Here is an 18,175-nt window from a genome sequence, read left to right as displayed (position 1 = left end):
TGGCTTTAGAAGCTTCTGATAGGCTAATTGACATAATTTGAGTCAATTGGAGGTGTACCTGTGGATGTATTTCAAGACCTACCTTCAAACTCAGTGCCTCTTTGCTTTGACATCATGGGAAAAACAAAAGAGATGAGCCAAGAAAAAACATTGTGGACCTCCACAAGTCTGGATCATCCTTGGGAGCAATTTCCAAACGCCTGAAGGTAGGTACCATGTTCATCTGTACAAACAATAGCATGCAAGTATAAACACCGTGGGACCACGCAGCCATCATACCGCTAAGGAAGAAGACGCGTTCTGTCTCCTAGAGATATGTACTTTGGTGCGAATAGAGCAAATCAATCCCAGAACAACAGCAAAGGGCCTTGGGAAGATGCTGGAGGAAACTGGTACAAAAGTATCTATATCGACATAACCTGAAAGGCCGCTCAGCAAGGAAGAAGCCACTGGTCCAAAACCACCATAAAAAAGCCAGACTACAGTTTGCAACTGCACATGGGGACAAATATCGTACTTTTTGGAGAAATGTCCTCTGGTCTGATGAAACAAAAATAGAGCTGTTTGGCCATAATGACAATCGTTATATTTGGAAGAAAAAGGGGGAGGCTTGCAAGCCGAAGAGTACCATCCCAACCGAGAAGCACAGGGGTGGCAGCATCATGTTGTGGGGGAGCATTGCTGCAGGAGGGACTGGTGCACTTCACAAAATAGATGGCATCATGAGAAAGCAAAACTATGTGGATATATTGAAGCAGCATCTCATCAGTCAGGAAGTTAGAGCTTGGTCGCAAATGGGTCTTCCAAATGGACAATGACCCCAAGCATACTTCCAAAGTTGTGGCAAAATGGCTTAAGGACAGCCCTGACCTCAATCCTATAGAAAATATGTGGGCAGAACAAAAAAAGCATGTGCGAGCAAGGAGGTCAACATACCTGTCTCAGTTACACCAGCTCTGTCAGGAGGAATGTTCCAAAATCCACCCAACTTATTGTGGGAAGCTTGTGAAAGGCTACCCAAAACGTTTGACGTAAGTTAAACAATTTAAAGACAATGCTACCAAATACTAATTGAGTGTATGTAAACTTCTGACCCACTGGGAATGTGATGAAAGAAATAAAAGCTGAAATAAATAATTCTCTATACTATTATTTTTTTTTTTTGAATTTTACCCCTTTTTCTCCCCAATTTCGTAGTATCCAATTGTTGTAGTAGCTACTATCTTGTCTCATCGCTACAACTCCCGTACGGGCTCGGGAGAGACGAAGGTTGAAAGTCATGCGTCCTCCGATACACAACCAACCAAGCCGCTGCTTCTTTAACACAGCGCACATCCAACCCGGAAGCCAGCCGCACCAATGCGCCGGAGGAAACACCGTGCACCCGGCCACCTTGGCTAGCGTACACTGCGCCCAGCCCGCCACAGGAGTCGCTGGTGCGCGATGAGACAAGGACACCCCTACCGACCAAGCCCTCCCTAACCCGGGCGACGCTAGGCCAATTGTGCGTCGCCCCACGGACCTCCCGGTCACGGCCGGTTACGACAGAGCCTGGACTATACTATTATTCTGACATTCCATATTCTTAAATTAAGGTGGTGATCCTAACTGACCTAAGACAGGGAATGTTTACTAGGATTAAATGTCAGGAATTGTGAAAAACTGAGTTTAAATGTAAAACCCTTTTGCAATTATGTTAGCACAGCTGAAAACTGTTGTAGTGATTAAAGAAGCAATAAAACTAGCCATCTTCAGACTAGTTCAGTATCTGGAGCATCAGCATTTGTGGGTTTGATTACAGGCTCAAAATGGCCAGAAACAAATAACTTTCTTCTACTTGTTCTGAGAAATGAAGGCTATTCCATGCGAGAAATTGCCAAGAAACTGAAGATCTTGTTCAACGCTATGTACTACTCCCTTCAGAACAGCGCAAACTGGCTCTAATCAGAATAGAAAGAGGAATGGGAGGCCCCAGTGCACAACTGAGCAAGAGGACAAGTACATTAGAGTGTCTAGTTTGAGAAACAGACAAGTTCTCAACTGGCAGCTTCATTAAATAGTACCCCGCAAAACACCAGTCTCAACATCAACAGTGAAGAGGCGACTCCAGGGTGCTGGCCTTCTAGGCAGAGTTGCAAAGAAAAAGCCATATATCAGATGTTTTGTGCACGGGGGCATTGTCATGCTGAAACAGGAAAGGGCCTTCCCCAAACTGATGGCACAAAGATATAAGCACAAACTTGTCTAGAATGTCATTGTATGCTGTAGCGTAAAAAAATCCCTTAACTGGAACAAAGGGGCCTAGCCCGAACCATGACAAACAGCCCCAGACCATTATTCCTCCTCCACCAAACTTTACAGTTGGCACTATGCATTCGGACAGGTACCGTTCTCCTGGCATCCGCCAAACCCAGATTTGTCCATCGGACTGCCAGATGGTGAAGCATTATTCATCACTCCAGAGAACGTGTTTCCACTGCTCCAGAGTCCAATGGCGGCGAGCTTTACACCACTCCAGCCACTGCTTGGCATTGCGCATGGTGATCCTATGCTTGTGTGTGGCTGCTCAGCCATGAAAACCCATTTCATAAAGCTCCCTACAAACAGTTATTGTGCTGACGTTGCTTCCAGAGGCAGTTTGGAACTCGGTAGTGAGTGTTGCAAAAGAGGACAGACAATTTTTATGAGTTACGTGCTTCAGCACTCGGCGGCCCCGTTCTGTGAGCTTGTGTAGCCTACCACTTCACGGCCGAGCCGTTGTTGCTCCAAGACGTTTCCACTTCACAATAACAGCACTTACAGTTGACCGGGGCAGCTCTAGCAGGGAAGAAATTTGACAAACTGACGTGTTGTAAAGGAGCCATCCTATGACGGTGCCACGTTGAAAGTCACTGAGCTCTTCAGTAAAGCCATTGTACTGTCAATGTTTGTCTATGGAGATTGCATGACTGTGTGCTCGATTTTACACACCTGTCAGTAATGGGTGTGGCTGAAATAGCCTAATTGTCTATATATAGTGTATGTCAGATCTGTGACCATAGGTAGGGTATTCAACAAGGATGACAAAGATTCTACAGGAACACTTCATTAGTGGTATAGAATCTCAGTAAGGTTGGTGCCAGGGGTTTTTCCTGGTCTTGTCAAACATACTGTATATTCATGTAAAACTCCTGACCCTCCACATATAGTACTGAAAACCATAGATAGTGGCAACATTGATTTAAATGGGAATCCCCATTCTAATAATTATATTTATATGAATGAAACCTCCCCATACCCTCTCAGACTGCAGGTCACACTCCTTCTGCAGCATCTCACAGTCTCTGATCTTAGACTTGATGAAGTCCTGTTTAGAGGCAGACAGGAAGAGGCCCTTGGGGTCCACAGGGCCGATGACATCCCACCAGATGGGGCTTCCCTCCCGGTCGAACCCGCACATCCCACCAGACAGGTACTTCTCAATAACCTGGACACAAATGCAATGGAAACACACTATTAACACCATGGTAACAGACTAATAACATGGCACTATCAAATGTAAACTATTTCAGTATTTAGGCCTATTTGATATTTTAATAATAATAAATAAAATATTAAAAAATATATACTCTGCTAATAGGTCAATTGAATAAGTGTGATAACAGACTGTCATACCTCTGGAGGCTGCCATTCTGTGGTGATTGTGTCTGCTTTCATGTGTTTCCTGAAGTCAAGGTGCTGGAAATAAAGCATGACAGAACATGAATGGCTCCAATAGTTTTACATGTAATGGATTGAAATATCTCTCTCTCTCTCACGCACACAAACACTCTGTTTGTGTCAGGAGAACAGTGACTATAGTGAGTTAAGTGGATCAGTAGGTTTAGACTGCCAGTGTGACAACCTGCATAAATACCCCATCAGCATAAAGGGGATAATACACTACACACTTCAGGAAATGATAGAGCTGAGCGATTAACTGACCTTTCGTCATTTAAGGGGTTATTAAACAACTAATTGACCGTCATTGGTTAAATTACTTGAATTCCATTTAGTTATGTGTTTTTTTGCGAGCCCATTGCGCCATTTCTCTAGAGAAAAATGGATCCATTCACGAGAAAAATCAAGTCAAGGCAGATGTGGGACACTGGGCTGAAGGGACTTGTAGTTTTCATTAGTATGAGTCTGCTGAAATGTGGTAATGAACTACAATGACCACATTCCTTTGTGAAAGTTTTTTTCTGGTTCAGACATATGGATCAGAGAGGAAGAGGCAAAGTGAGAAGCTTCATTCTTGACAAATTCTATCTAAAATAAGCACAATGCAATTCTATGGGCTTATTTTGGAACTAAGCTTGTTGCCTTCCTTCCTGCCTTTGGGACAACGACTCCCATTGTTAGCGTGGAGACATGAGCATCTCGTCATTATATACAGATCTCTGGACGGATACACTTTTACGTCTGCTAAATTAGGTCAAATAAACAGACTGCATGAGGGTGGAATGTACACAACAAACAACGAGAGGGACGGAGAAAGTTCGCGAAAGTATGCCTTATCTACTTTGAAGAACTAGTCAAATTAAACAGGAGCAAAAAAAGAAATGTCCCTTTTTCAGGACCCTGTCTTTCAAAGATAATTCGTAAAAATCCAAATAACTTCACAGATCTTCATTGTAAAGGGTTTAAACACTGTTTCCCATGCTTGTTAAATGAACCATGAACAATTAATGAACATGCACCTGTGGAACGGTCGTTATGACACCAACAGCTTACAGAAGGTAGGCAATTAAGGTCACAGTTATGAAAACTTAGGACAGTAAAGAGGCCTTTCTACGGACTCTGAAAAACACCAAATGAAAGATGCCCAGGGTCCCTGCTCATCTGCGTGAACATGCCTTAGGCATGATGCAAGGAGGCATGAGGACTGCAGATGTGGCCAGGGCAATAAATTGCAATGTCCGTACTGTGAGACGCCTAAGGCAGCGCTACAGGGATACAGGACGGACAGCTGATTGTCCTCGCAGTGGCAGACCACGTGTAACAACACCTGCACAGGTACAGGATGGCAACAACAACTGCCCAAGTTACACCAGGAATGCACAATCCCTCCATCAGTGCTCAGACTGTCAGCAAAAGCCTGGTGAGGCCTGCTGGTCCTCACCAGACATCACCGTCAACAACGTCCCCTATGGGCACAAACCCACCGTCGCTGGACCAGACAGGACTGGCAAAAAGTGCTCTTCACTGAAGAGTTGCGGTTTTGTCTCACCAGGGGTGATGGTCTGACTCGCGTTTAACGTCGAAGGAATGAGCTTTACACCGAGGCCGGTACTCTGGAGCGGGATCAATTTGGAGGTGGAGGGTCCGTCATGGTCTGGGGCGGTGTGTCACAGCATCATCGGACTAAGCTTGTTGTCATTGCAGGCAATCTCAACGCTGTGTGTCACAGGGAAGACATTCTCCTCCCTCATGTGGTACCCTCCCTGCAGGCTCATCCTGACATGACCCACCAGCATGACAATGCCACCAGCCATACTGCTCGTTCTGTGCGTGATTTCCTGCAAGACAGGAATGTCTGTGTTCTGCCATGGCCAGCGAAGAGCCAGGATCTCAATCCCATTGAGCACGTCTGGGACCTGTTGGATCGGAGGGGGAGGGCTAGTGCCATTCCCCCCAGAAATGTCTGGGAACCTGCAGGTGCCTTGGAGGAAGAGTGGGGGAACATCTCACAGCAAGAACTGGCAAATCTGGTGCAGTCCACGAGGAGGAGATGCACTGCAGTAATTAATGCAGCTGGTGGCCACACCAGATACTGACTGTTACTTTTTATTTTGACCCCCCTTTGTTCAGGGACACATTATTCCATTTATGTTAGTCACATGTCTGTGGAACTTGTTCAGTTTTAGTCTCAGTTGTTGAATCTTGTTATGTTCATCCAAAATTGTACAGATGTTAAGTTTGCTGAAAATAAACACAGTTGACAGTAAGAGGACATTTCTTTTTTTTCTTAGTTTATTTTGTCAGACAGCTCTGCAGCATACTTAGGCAGGTTAGCTAAATAGGATGACTAAAGACAGTACAGTATGGGGAGCACATAACGATAGAGGACCTGGCTAGATGGATGGTTGACTGCAAGGCTACTACCTGAGCAGAGATGAGATTATTACTTTAAGGAATGAAAAATAATAAAGTCATCAAATAAAAATAAAGTAATATACACAACTGAAAAATTTCCAATATTTTGGCAATTGAATGCTCACTATTGTTGGCTTTGAAATGTACATTAAAAAGCTCTAAAATCATTGTAACATCATTATTTTCATCACACATTTTTTTTCATAATTGAAAGCCGTGATATTTTTTTAATAATCAAAACGAAACTGAACCAACCTCAAAAAGCAGTAATCACTCAGAACTAAGAAATGGGCCGGGGCTTCTGAACCCAGCATACAGCACTACTCTGGGCCTGTATTTTCAGAGTAAGAGTGCTGACATCAGTTCCTGCCTTTTCGATTATTACAGTTGATAAAAAAACGTATACAGTGCCTTCAGAAAGTATTCATACCCCTTAACTTTTCCCAGATTTTGTTGTGTTACAGCCTGAAAATGTATTGAAAAAGAAATACAGAATAATCTAATTTACATACACTACCGGTCAAAAGTTTTAGAACACCTAATCATTCAAGAGTTTTTCTTTATTTTTACTATATTCTACATTGTAGAATAATAGAAAACATAAAAACTATAAAATAACACATATGGAATCATGTAGTAACCAAAACAGTGTTAAACAAATCAAAATATATTTTATATTTGAGATTCTTCAAATAGCCACCCTTTGCCTTGATGACAGCTTTGCACACTCTTGTCACTCTCTCAACCAGCTTCACCTGGAATGTTTTTCCAACAGTCTTGAAGGAGTTCCCACATATGCTGAGCACTTGTTGGCTGCTTTTCCTTCCCACTGCGATCCGACTCATCCCAAACTATCTCAATTTGGTTGAGGTCAGGGGATTGTGGAGGCCAGATCATCTGATGCAGCACTCCATCACTCTCCTTCTTGGTATATATCCCTTACACAGCCTGGAGTTGTGTTGGGTCTGAAAAACAAATGATAGTGGGACTAAGTCCAAACCAGATGGGATGGCGTATCACTGCAGAATGCGGTAGTAGTGATGCTGGTTAAGTGTGCCTTGAATTCTAAATAAATCACAGACAGTGTCACCAGAAAAGCACCCCCACACCATAACACCTCATCCATGCTTTACGGTGGGAAATACACATGCGGAGATAATCCGTTAACCCACACCACGTCTCACAAAGACACGGGGGTTGGAACCTGTCATCCAGGGGGCTATTTGAAGAATCTCAAATATAAAATATATTTTGATTTGTTTAACACTTTTTTGGTTACTACATGATTCCATATGTGTTATTTCATAGTTTTGATGTCTTCACTATTATTCTACAATGTAGAAAATAGTAAAAATATAGAAAGTCCCTTAAATGAGTAGGTGTTCTAAAACTTAGTGTTAGTATTCACATCCTTGAGTCAGCACTTTTTGGCACCAATTATAGCTGTGACTCTTTCTGAGTAAGTCTCTAAGAGCTTTACACACCTGGATTGGGCAACATTTGCCGATTATTCTTGTCAAAATTCTTCAAGCACTCTCAAATTGGTTGTTGATCATTGCTAGACAACCATTTTAGGTTATTGTCCTGCTGAAAGGTGAATTCATCTCCCAGTGTCTGGTGGAAAGCAGACTGAACCAGTTTTTTTCTCTAGTATTTTGCCTGTGCTTAGCTCCATTATGCTTATTTTTTTATTCTGAAAAACTCCCTAAGTCCTTAACAATTACAAGCATACCCATAACATGATGCTGCCACCAATATGGAAAATATGGAGAGTGGTACTCAGTAATGTGTTGTATTGGATTTTCCCCAAACATAACACTTTGTATTCAGGAAAAAAAGGTTGACGACCCCTGCTTGTTTTACATTTGTATGCATGAGGCATGATAATGTCTGCTCTGTAACAATACAAATGCAATATATTGAGTTCAAATGCATGAAAAATTTAAAAAATGCTATTCATATTATGCATAAAACTGACTAAATGTAATCATCATTTGTATGGGGTATGTTGTGCCATTGGCTTAACTTGGCCAAATGGCACAATTTACCCCAAAGAAAGCATTATGACTAAATTTGCCCACACAGCTACAAGGATGCATTTTCATATTAGGTTTAGGACCTCATGCTATATTTAGGACCCCAACTGAAGTATAAAACAGTCTTAAACCAATCTACTTGGTTTAGATATTAGCATCATGAAACATATAACACAACAAATGAATTGGACTTTGTGAAAATCCATTTTTTGGACCTAACTTGCTTACCACTTCTATGTGGTTTCTTCCTTCACAGATGCCATTAAATTATGACCTCCTCCTAAATATTTGGTCACGTGATTAATGTTGTGTTTCCTAGAAACAAGGGGTGGCTCAATTAGCCCTTTGGCATTAATTACCCCACTCTCCCCTACAGTAGCATTCGTGGCTTGGCAAAGGTGTTTAATCAAATGAATGTGATGGATGTATTTCAGTTTTTTAAGCAGCACTTTCATGTGACGCAATCCACTCTTTGAAAGCGCCTGTATTGTATTGTGGTTAGGCTACATTCCTGATATTTCCCACATGCTTTTCCCCACAGTATTTCAGATTACTGGCTAGATAAACCGTTGGTCACACCAGGGGTACTCTAATGGCAGCAATGAAAATATACAACAGAACTAGTCATATATGTTTCAATAGCAACATAGGAAAGGAGAAGGGGAGTGTTAGCCTACCTTTCGAAGCATGGCTTCTGACTTATTGACATTGAAGTTCCTGGCTGTGAGGGGAGAGAAAAGGAGAGAGAGAAGAAATAGAGAGAGAGAGAGAGAGAGAGAGAGAGAGAGAGTGTGAATAATATTCATGGCGCCATGGTTATAGATCAGAGCTGACAGTGATTTTGTGTTTGTGTGTATGCTGTTATTTAACATGTAACATGTGAAGGACATTCTATTTGAGAAACACGGAGCATTTTGGTCCTCCACAACTAACATTATAAACATGAACATTAGATAACTAACCACAAGCAAACAAGCAGGAAATGACCCCAAGTCCCCTTTTCATTCATAAGAAGAGTCTTCAGTTTTACATCTGACCGGTGAGACACTGGCTGCGTCCCAAATTGGCACTCTTTTCAGTCAGCCATGTGACTGTGCAATTTTTATTTCATCTCCCTCTATAAATCTGGACATGACTAATTTCTTCCTCACTCCGGGTGTCAGTAAATGAGCAGGGTAGGGCTGGTGGTATCACCATAACAACAGACTGTAGCTAGCCTCCATTAGGGCTCTTTATGGAGATTAAGAGCAGCCAGTCGCCTGACCGAGAGGCTTTCTTCCACTGTGTGTCAACACCTTACATCAGACTTCCCATGTATAGTAGCAGCCACCCTACGGTACTGACCCAGAAGGGTGAGAGGACACTATAAGCAGCTTATCTAATACTCTAATAGCTAAGGTGATTAAGTGGCCAGCTGACAGCAGTGGTCAGTCAGTGGCTCTGTCCCAAAACCCCCCTCCTATTATAGACCAGATTTGCCCTAACGACCAAGGGGTAGCTTGCTACTCAATGTAATAAAGTAATGGCTTTTCAAATAAGTTACCTTACAAAGTTATGTTGGCTGACAATTTGTTAGTTACGTTGTCCTTAAAAAATTCACCCAAGGCTGAAAAACAGCTTAAGAATGATGGCTAAACTGGAACAGCAAATTGATGGAATCAAACAATCGCAGGGCCTGTTTTGACTGGAGTGATGCTTAGAATTCCATAAAAAATGTAACCCTTTTTATTTTCCCACTACAGTCTGTTCATAGGACGAAACTGGAAAAAAACAACTTGTGTAGAAAGTAAACATCCGTAACCTCAATGCTGTCAACTGTGCTAATATCTGCGTAATGAAAAAGTAGGGAAAAAATTAAAACTTCTGACTATTTCTGGTCTAGCGATTGATGACAAACGAACTTGCTGCCCAGACTTACATAATTACATAGAGGAGATTCTTCTGATTAAAACGGTGCCCGTGTAACAGTTTTGCTTGCGCCACTCTCCTCGCCCCTACCTGGGCTCGAATCAGGGACCCTCTGCACACATCAACAACAACCAGCCTCGAAGCATCATTACCCATCGCTCCACAAAAGCCACAGCCTTGCAGAGCAAGGGTAACAACAACTTCAAGGTCTCAGAGCGAGTGACGTCACCGATTGAAACGCTATTAGCACGTATCCCGCTAACTAGCTAGCCATTTCACACCGGTTACACATAGGCTTCATTAATGTCATTCAGACTTGAATTTGATACAACAACTATGATAGCTGAGGTTCATAGATTGGAATAAATATTAGTTCAGAACCTAACGTTTTAGGGTCCATACACAGATCAGCTACACACTGTAGCTAGCTACACATCCATAGGCATACAGTTATTTGTATCCTCCACTACACAATAAGCAAATAAATAGTTAGCTATGTTACTTCAGATGCATTGCAAGGCAAGCATACACAATTGTACATTCAATTTTCAGTAAATGCTTTAGCTAGGTAGATTCTTTACATCTACTGTTTCACAAGACGGACAGCCTGTTTTGCTGGTTTTCTCAAGAGTCCCTAAAACATTAAACAACACAAATTACAAATTCATTCTCCTAACACTGGCTAATGTTAGCTAGTCAGATAACTTGCAAAATAGCAATTTTTGTCAATTAACTTCATGACAAAAAAATATGCACAAACGTTTGTCTCTACATTAACTAAACATATTCCTATCAATTGTAAATGTTTTGCTTGACTCGTTATGATGTTACAACAACTTACATTTGCTTCCACCGTAATGTTTTGTCAGCCATCTTTGTTAAAGAACGTCAAAATCCGTCATTGGAACCACTCGATATCATTGGTCATATAAAAACCTTGGGACCCAATTGCATAATGAGTGCTCTGACTCCCCCTTGTTGTGGTCTGGAGCAATGGTAGGGGTCAAAATCATCTTGCGAGGTTAACGGCACTGAGCCTTTTTCTAAATGTTTTATAAGTTGGAGAACACATTGGGGGGGATCTTAGACCATTCCTCCATACAGAATCCTTCTAGATGCTTGATATCCTTCGTCTACACTTATGGACAGCCCTCTTCAATTCAAACCACAATTTCTTTATGGACTTTGGATGTGTGCTTGGGGTTATTGTCTTACTGGAAGATCCACTTGCGGCCAACTTTCAGTCTTTTGTCAGGGGCAACCAGGTTTTTGGATAAAATATCCTGGTACTGGGTAAAGTTCATGATGCTGTTGACCTTAACAAGGGCCCCAGGACCAGAGAAAGCTAAATATCCATATAGCATCAAAGATCCACCACCATATTTTACAATAGATACAGGGTTATTTACGACACATGCATTCTCATTTTGATGCCAAACCCACCACGTGTGCATACGACAACTGCACTGCACTGCCCGGGCACGGCAACAGCACCACCCGCAACCGCAGGGCTCTCCAGAGGGTGGTGCGGTCTGCCCAACGCATCACCGGGGGCACACTGCCTGCCCTCCAGGACAACTACAGCACCCGAAGTCACAGGAAGGCCAAAAAGATCATCAAGGACATCAACCACCCGAGCCATAGCCTGTTCACCACGCTATCATCCAGAAGGCGAGGTCAGTACAGATGCATCAAAGTTGAGACCAAGAGACTGAAAATCAGCCTCTGTCTCAAGGTCCTCAGGCTGTTAAATAGCAATCACTAGCCGGCTACCACCTGGTTACTCAACCCTGCACCTTAGAGGCTTCTGCCCTATGTACATAGACATAGAATCACTGGTCTCTTTAATAATGGAACACTAGCCACTTTAATAATGTTTATATACTGTTTTACTAATTTCACATGTACAGTGGGGCAAAAAAGTATTTAGTCAGCCACCAATTGTGCAAGTTCTCCCACTTAAAAAGATGAGAGAGGCCTGTAATTTTCATCATAAGTACACTTCAACTATGACAGACAAAATGAGAAAAAAAATCCAGAAAATCACATTGTAGGATTTTTAATGAATTTATTTCCAAATTATGGTGGAAAATAAGTATTTGGTCACCTACAAACAAGCAAGATTTCTGGCTCACACAGACCTGTAACTTCTTCTTTAAGAGGATCCTCTGTCCTCCACTCGTTACCTGTATTAAATGGCACCTGTTTGAACTTGTTATCAGTATAAAAGACACCTGTCCACAACCTCAAACAGTCACACTCCAAACTCCACTATGGCCAAGACCAAAGAGTTGTCAAAGGACACCAGAAACAAAATTGTAGACCTGCACCAGGCTGGGAAGACTGAATCTGCAATAGGTAAGCAGCTTGGTTTGAAGAAATCAACTGTGGGAGCAATTATTAGGAAATGGAAGACATACAAGACCACTGACAATCTCCCTCGATCTGGGGCTCCACGCAAGATCTCACCCCGTGGGGTCAAAATGATCACAAGAAGCAAAAATCCCAGAACCACACTGGGGGGCCTAGTGAATGACCTGCAGAGAGCTGGGACCAAAGTAACAAAGCCTACCATCAGTAACACACTACGCCGCCAAGGACTCAAATCCTGCAGTGCCAGACGTGTCCCCCTGCTTAAGCCAGTACATGTCCAGGCCCGTCTGAAGTTTGCTAGAGAGCATTTGGATGATCCAGAAGAAGATTGGGAGAATGCCATATGGTCAGATGAAACCAAAATTGAACTTTTTGGCAACAATGCAAAACGTTATGTTTGGCGTAAAAGCAACACAGCTGACTGAACACACCATCCCCACTGTCAAACATGGTGGTGGCAGCATCATGGTTTGGGCCTGCTTTTCTTCAGCAGGGACAGGGAAGATGGTTAAAATTGATGGGAAGATGGATGGAGCCAAATACAGGACCATTCTGGAAGAAAACCTGATGGAGTCTGCAAAAGACCTGAGACTGGGACGGAGATTTGTCTTCCAACAAGACAATGATCCAAAACATAAAGCAAAATCTACAATGGAATGGTTCAAAAATAAACATATCCAGGTGTTAGAATGGCCAAGTCAAAGTCCAGACCTGAATCCAATCGAGAATCTGTGGAAAGAACTGAAAACTGCTGTTCACAAATGCTCTCCATCCAACCTCACTGAGCTCGAGCTGTTTTGCAAGGAGAAAGGAAAAAATTCAGTCTCTCGATGTGCAAAACTGATAGAGACATACCCCAAGCGACTTACAGCTGTAATCGCAGCAAAAGGTGGCGCTACAAAGTATTAACTTACGGGGGCTGAATAATTTTGCACGCCCAATTTTTCAGTTTTTGATTTGTTAAAAAAGTTTGAAATATCCAATACATGTCGTTCCACTTCATGATTGTGTCCCACTTGTTGTTGATTCTTCACAAAAAAATACAGCCTGAAATGTGGCAAAAGGTCGCAAAGTTCAAGGGGGCCGAATACTTTCGCAAGGCACTGTATGTGCTGTTTCTTGCCTTACTTCACATGCTGGGCATCATTCACAAGTGATAATACATAATTCACAAGTGATAATATTGTCACCCATCAGACTGTTCTTAATTTAATCTGGTCTTTACATATACTAAAAATATACAGTGCATTTGGAAAGTATTCAGACCCCTTGACATTTTTCAATTTGTTACGTTACAGCCTGATTCAAAAATTGTTAAAATTGTTTTTTTCCCCCTCATCAATCTACACACACTACCCCATAATGACAAAGCAAAAACAGGTTTTTAGAAATTTTGGCAAATGTATTAAAAATAAAAAAACAGAAATCCATTCAGCCACAATATCATTAGTGAGGTCGGGCACTGATGTTTGGCGATTAGGCCTGGCTCGCAGTCAGCGTTCCTATTCATCCCAAAGATGTTCGATGGGGTTGAGGTCAGGGCACTGTGCAGGCCGGTCAAGTTGTTCCACACCAATCTCGACAAACCATTTCTGTATGGACCTCGCTTTGCGCACAAAGGCATTATCATACTGAAACAGGAATGGGCCTTCCCCAAACTGTTGCCACAAAGTTGGAAGCACAGAATCATCTAGAATGTCATTGTATGCTGTAGTGTTAAGATTTCCCCTTGCTGGAACTAACAGGCCTAGCACAAACCATGAAAAAGCCCCAGACCATTATTCCTCCTCCACCAAACTTTACAGTTAGCACTATGCATTGGGGCAGGTAGCGTTCTCCTGACATCCTCCAAACCCAGATTCGTCCATCGGACTGCCAGATGGTGAAGCGTGATTCATCACAAAGAAAACGCGTTTCCACTGCTCCAGAGTCCAATGGCGGCGAGCTTTACCCCACTCCAGCAGACGTGCATGGTGATCTTAGGCTTGTGTGCGGATGCCCGGCCATGAAAACACATTTCATGAAGCTCCCAACGAACAGTTATTGTGCTGACATTGCTTCTAAAGGCAGTTTGAAACTCGGTAGTGTGTTGTAACTGAGGACAGATAATTTGTACACACTACGCGCTTCAGCACTTACAGTTTTAGACAGGAGCCAATAGTCAATATATATATATTATATTTGTACTTTTAGCCATTTTTCTTCCCAATTTCGTGTCTCATCGCTGCAACTCCCCTACGGACTTGGGAGAGGAGAAGATCGAGAGCCATGCGTCCTCCGAAACATGACCCTGCTTCTGAAACACTGCTTGCCTAACCCGGAAGCCAGCCGCACCAATGTGTCGGAGGGAACACCGTCCAGCTGGCGACCGAAGTCAGCTTGCAGGTGCCGGCCCACCACAAGGAGTCATTAGAGCACGATGGGACAAGGAAATCCCAGCCGGTGAAACCCTCCCTTAACCCGGACGATGCTGGGCCAATTGTACGCCGCCTCATGGGTCTCCCAGTCATGGCCAGCTGTGACACCGCCTGGGATCGAACCCGGGGTTGTAGTGACACCTCACTGCAATGCAGTGCCTTAGACCGCTGAACCACTCAGGAGGCCCTTATTGTTGCTATTTGAACATAATGTAGGCCTACCAACAAAACCAATTAAGCAAATCCCATAACATTTTACCATGGAAATAGGTTTAAATTTCTATGATATAGCCTACAGTAGACTATACTGTATGAGGTGTTCAATGCAGGCCTACATTGCATTTAAAATAATAATAATTACATTATGATGGGCTTGACATTAATTAATGATTTACTTGTTCTGTAACTTGGTCTGTAACACCATGGGCCAAATAGGTGACTGTAAATTGTAGCAGGAACTCCCCATTGTTGACCTATACCTATCCATAACTGGGCTAATAACTCGCTAACTAGCAAAGAACAACAAATGCGCTCTGATCTGATCTGAAAAGCGCAGTCACTTGTGGGTGAAAGACCACTCATGTGGGTGAAAGAACACTCTTGGGCTCCCTCTGCCAATAGAATTCTACTCCACTGCGCTATGGCTCTGCCTACAACAAAATCACAGACTCAATCTCATTTGTTTTGGTTTGGTGCATTGGCTGATATGTAGATTCGATCACAGAAAAAACATTGATCTATATAGTGCAAACAAATGGGGAGAACTCAGTGAAGTTCAATCTCTTCTTCTGAACGGCAGTCCTGGAACATCCACATACTTTTGTATATATAGTCTAGCTAGTTCGTTAGCTAAGCTAGTCACGGTAGCTAGCTACTCTTCCAGTATGTGTTGACTCATTTCAAAGGATTTGTTTTTGGACTGAAGCTGTAAAGATCAGTAAGAAATTGCACTTTTGTAGCCAAATATCTTATTCATAAATATGTTTAGTTTATAAGCATTAAATGACCTGATATGATGGTGCATTGATCAGTTATACAGTTTAAAGCCGTTATTTTTGTGTTTTTGCCCAAAGTCGACCATTAAGACCAATACATTTCTATGCAGTGAGTGCAGCTCTGATTATTAGACTATATCTTTATGATCTGCCAAGGATCAACACATAGTAACAAGCTCTTTCTAATTACAGATGGAATAGGAAGAGTTATAGATGAAAACCTGAAAGACACAGACCATCAGTGGAAGGGCTAAGCGTATGCTGCCATAACTAATAATGCATGAGTCACTGTTTTACAGGTTTAATGCAATTAGCCCTAGATTATAAGGATTCAGTGAGCCTACGTGAGTCCAATCTATTCCAATGTAGAACAAGGCATTCTTTACAACGCCTGCCTCTCACTTGCTGTGTTACTACAACCTGTCACTCCACTAATCAACGCTAGACCAAAGACCTCTCTCTTTCTCTCAGGCCCTGTAACTGAGATGCAACCAGTTGGTAACTTCTCTTTTCGCAAAACCATTGAGTTTTAACTGTTGAATTGTTCGGTTGAAGCTGAAATATCTGTTGCTGTGTAACAACGTATCCATCAAAGATGATAATCAACGTCTTCAGAAGCCTATCTAGCCGAGCTAGACTGGACTGTCTGACCATACCCAGGCATGGTCTTAACGGCCTTGCAGCTCTCCTATCAGAACAGATCATTCCAGTTCCAAGCACCCCGTGGTGAAGCAACAGGCGGTTAATTAGTCTGCCTTACCTCTGAGCCAGCGCAACAGGAAGTGGTCATGCTGAGCAGGAAGTAGTGGAAGAACATCCTGAATCCTCTCTCGAAACTGCCCAAGGATAAAAACCGGGTGGCAGAGAGAGAGACAGGGAAAGGGGGCAGCGAGAGCGAGAGAAAGAAAGAGAGCGAGAGGGCCAAAAGGGGTATAGGTGTATTAGTGATGATGTACATATGGGTTTAGTGGTAAACATGGAAGCAAGCATTTGAAATGAATTGTTATAAGCCACATGAAAGCTTCAGACTTCTGTGTGGAAGTTAATCTCTTATAACAAAGCACATTGGTCACAGTAAGTTCAATAAGAGTTTTTCCACTCACATCTTAAATAGTAATATATTTTAGGAAATGAAACTAAAATCATACACTAGAACCAAACCTTTCAAGGGAGAAACATATACTAAATTATATTCAGTAAATTGCAATTACCTAAATAATGTATTATTAATAACATGATCATTCATATAATAATAGGCCTAGGGTAGATTTTTTTTACCCAGTTAGGTGGTTCATTATTTTAATCAACTATCAACTTTACTGACCCGTATTACAGAGAAACCTCAGAAGGAAAAGCTTGATAAAATGCATAAATAGGTTACAGCGTATTGTAGCCATGACATGTTTCTACATATAATCAATCATATCTTGTAACGAACATTGCAGACAACACTGTCTGTATGCATGTGGTGGAAAAAGATAGGAAGGTTCAAAGTTCCAAAAGCATCAATGACTGTTTCTTCGGCCATGTCTGCAAGCTGCTGCTATTTTACCGTGGTGTTTCTAGTCTCGGCTCCTTCGTTCTTGTCGTGTCTGCTGGTCAGGTCAAACATAAATAAATGCGACACAGATACAGAAATGTACAGTACAGCAATTCACCTCCTCCAATGCCTCAGCCTGCTTCGGACTTAGGTCGCCAACCCTGCCACTCATCACGTCTGTTAAAGCAAAACAAGATACAATGGCAGTTTTTATTCCGTTAATGGCAGTTGGAAGACCCGAAGAGGATGCCACGCACTTTTCTGCCCTCGTCGCTGGACTGATCCCACTGTGTGAAGCTGTTCTACGAGGGCAATGTTATCCTCTTCATCCCTGTCAGTCAAGTCGTAAAAAGCAATGACCGTATCAAAGACAGTAACCTATGGAGATAGGCTAAAACTGCTTCTTCAGTATAAATTCCAGAGCACACTTGTAGGCGACGTGATGGCGACGTTGGCTCATTAAACTCATGCGTAGAAACAGGCCATGGTCAACAACGGTCTCTCGTGCCGAACTACGCATGTGCAGGCCGTCAAATCAACGGCACTCCGTCGATATAACGTTGTTTTTGACGAAAATGAAAACGCTTCAGTTTGTCACTTTCACGAGCTTGGAGTACTAACATGCCCAACTACTTAAGAAATCGGATCTAATCTAGGTTGTATCTTTAGATTTTGAGAAAATTAACATCTAAGGAAGAATATTTAATTTATATCATTGCCTCCTCAAACCCCAAACCCCAGACTGGTCTGTTTCTCAACCGTTCCCGGAAGTCTTGCGAAGTTGCGTCTCTG

The 18,175-nt window shown here is 42.5% G+C and overlaps 1 protein-coding gene across 9 annotated transcripts in view; it reads right to left on the bottom strand.

The window, feature by feature from the left end:
* The window catches only part of LOC139411215 (SEC14-like protein 2), a 41,939-nt gene extending 23,783 nt beyond the window's left edge, over window positions 1–18,156 (bottom strand). The window contains exons 1-6 of one of the 9 annotated variants that reach the window (XM_071157208.1): window positions 17,641–18,156; window positions 17,502–17,560; window positions 16,604–16,679; window positions 8,828–8,871; window positions 3,655–3,717; window positions 3,278–3,466 (exon numbers count right to left, since the gene is read on the bottom strand). In XM_071157208.1, the coding sequence (XP_071013309.1) occupies window positions 3,278–3,466; window positions 3,655–3,717; window positions 8,828–8,871; window positions 16,604–16,679; window positions 17,502–17,555 (426 nt within the window). In that variant the 5' untranslated portion in view covers window positions 17,556–17,560; window positions 17,641–18,156. Of the gene's footprint in view, window positions 1–3,277; window positions 3,467–3,654; window positions 3,718–6,869; window positions 7,080–8,827; window positions 8,872–10,899; window positions 10,956–16,603; window positions 16,680–17,395 lie in introns of those variants that run through there. The other 8 variants (XM_071157209.1, XM_071157214.1, XM_071157207.1 and 5 more) reach the window with 8 other exon arrangements.
* Between the last annotated feature and the right edge of the window lie 19 nt (window positions 18,157–18,175).

The sequence above is a fragment of the Oncorhynchus clarkii genome, chromosome 6 (genome assembly GCF_045791955.1).
Source record: "Oncorhynchus clarkii lewisi isolate Uvic-CL-2024 chromosome 6, UVic_Ocla_1.0, whole genome shotgun sequence".
Classification (NCBI taxonomy): domain Eukaryota; kingdom Metazoa; phylum Chordata; class Actinopteri; order Salmoniformes; family Salmonidae; genus Oncorhynchus; species Oncorhynchus clarkii.
This window is presented reverse-complemented; position numbering and strand designations above follow the sequence as displayed.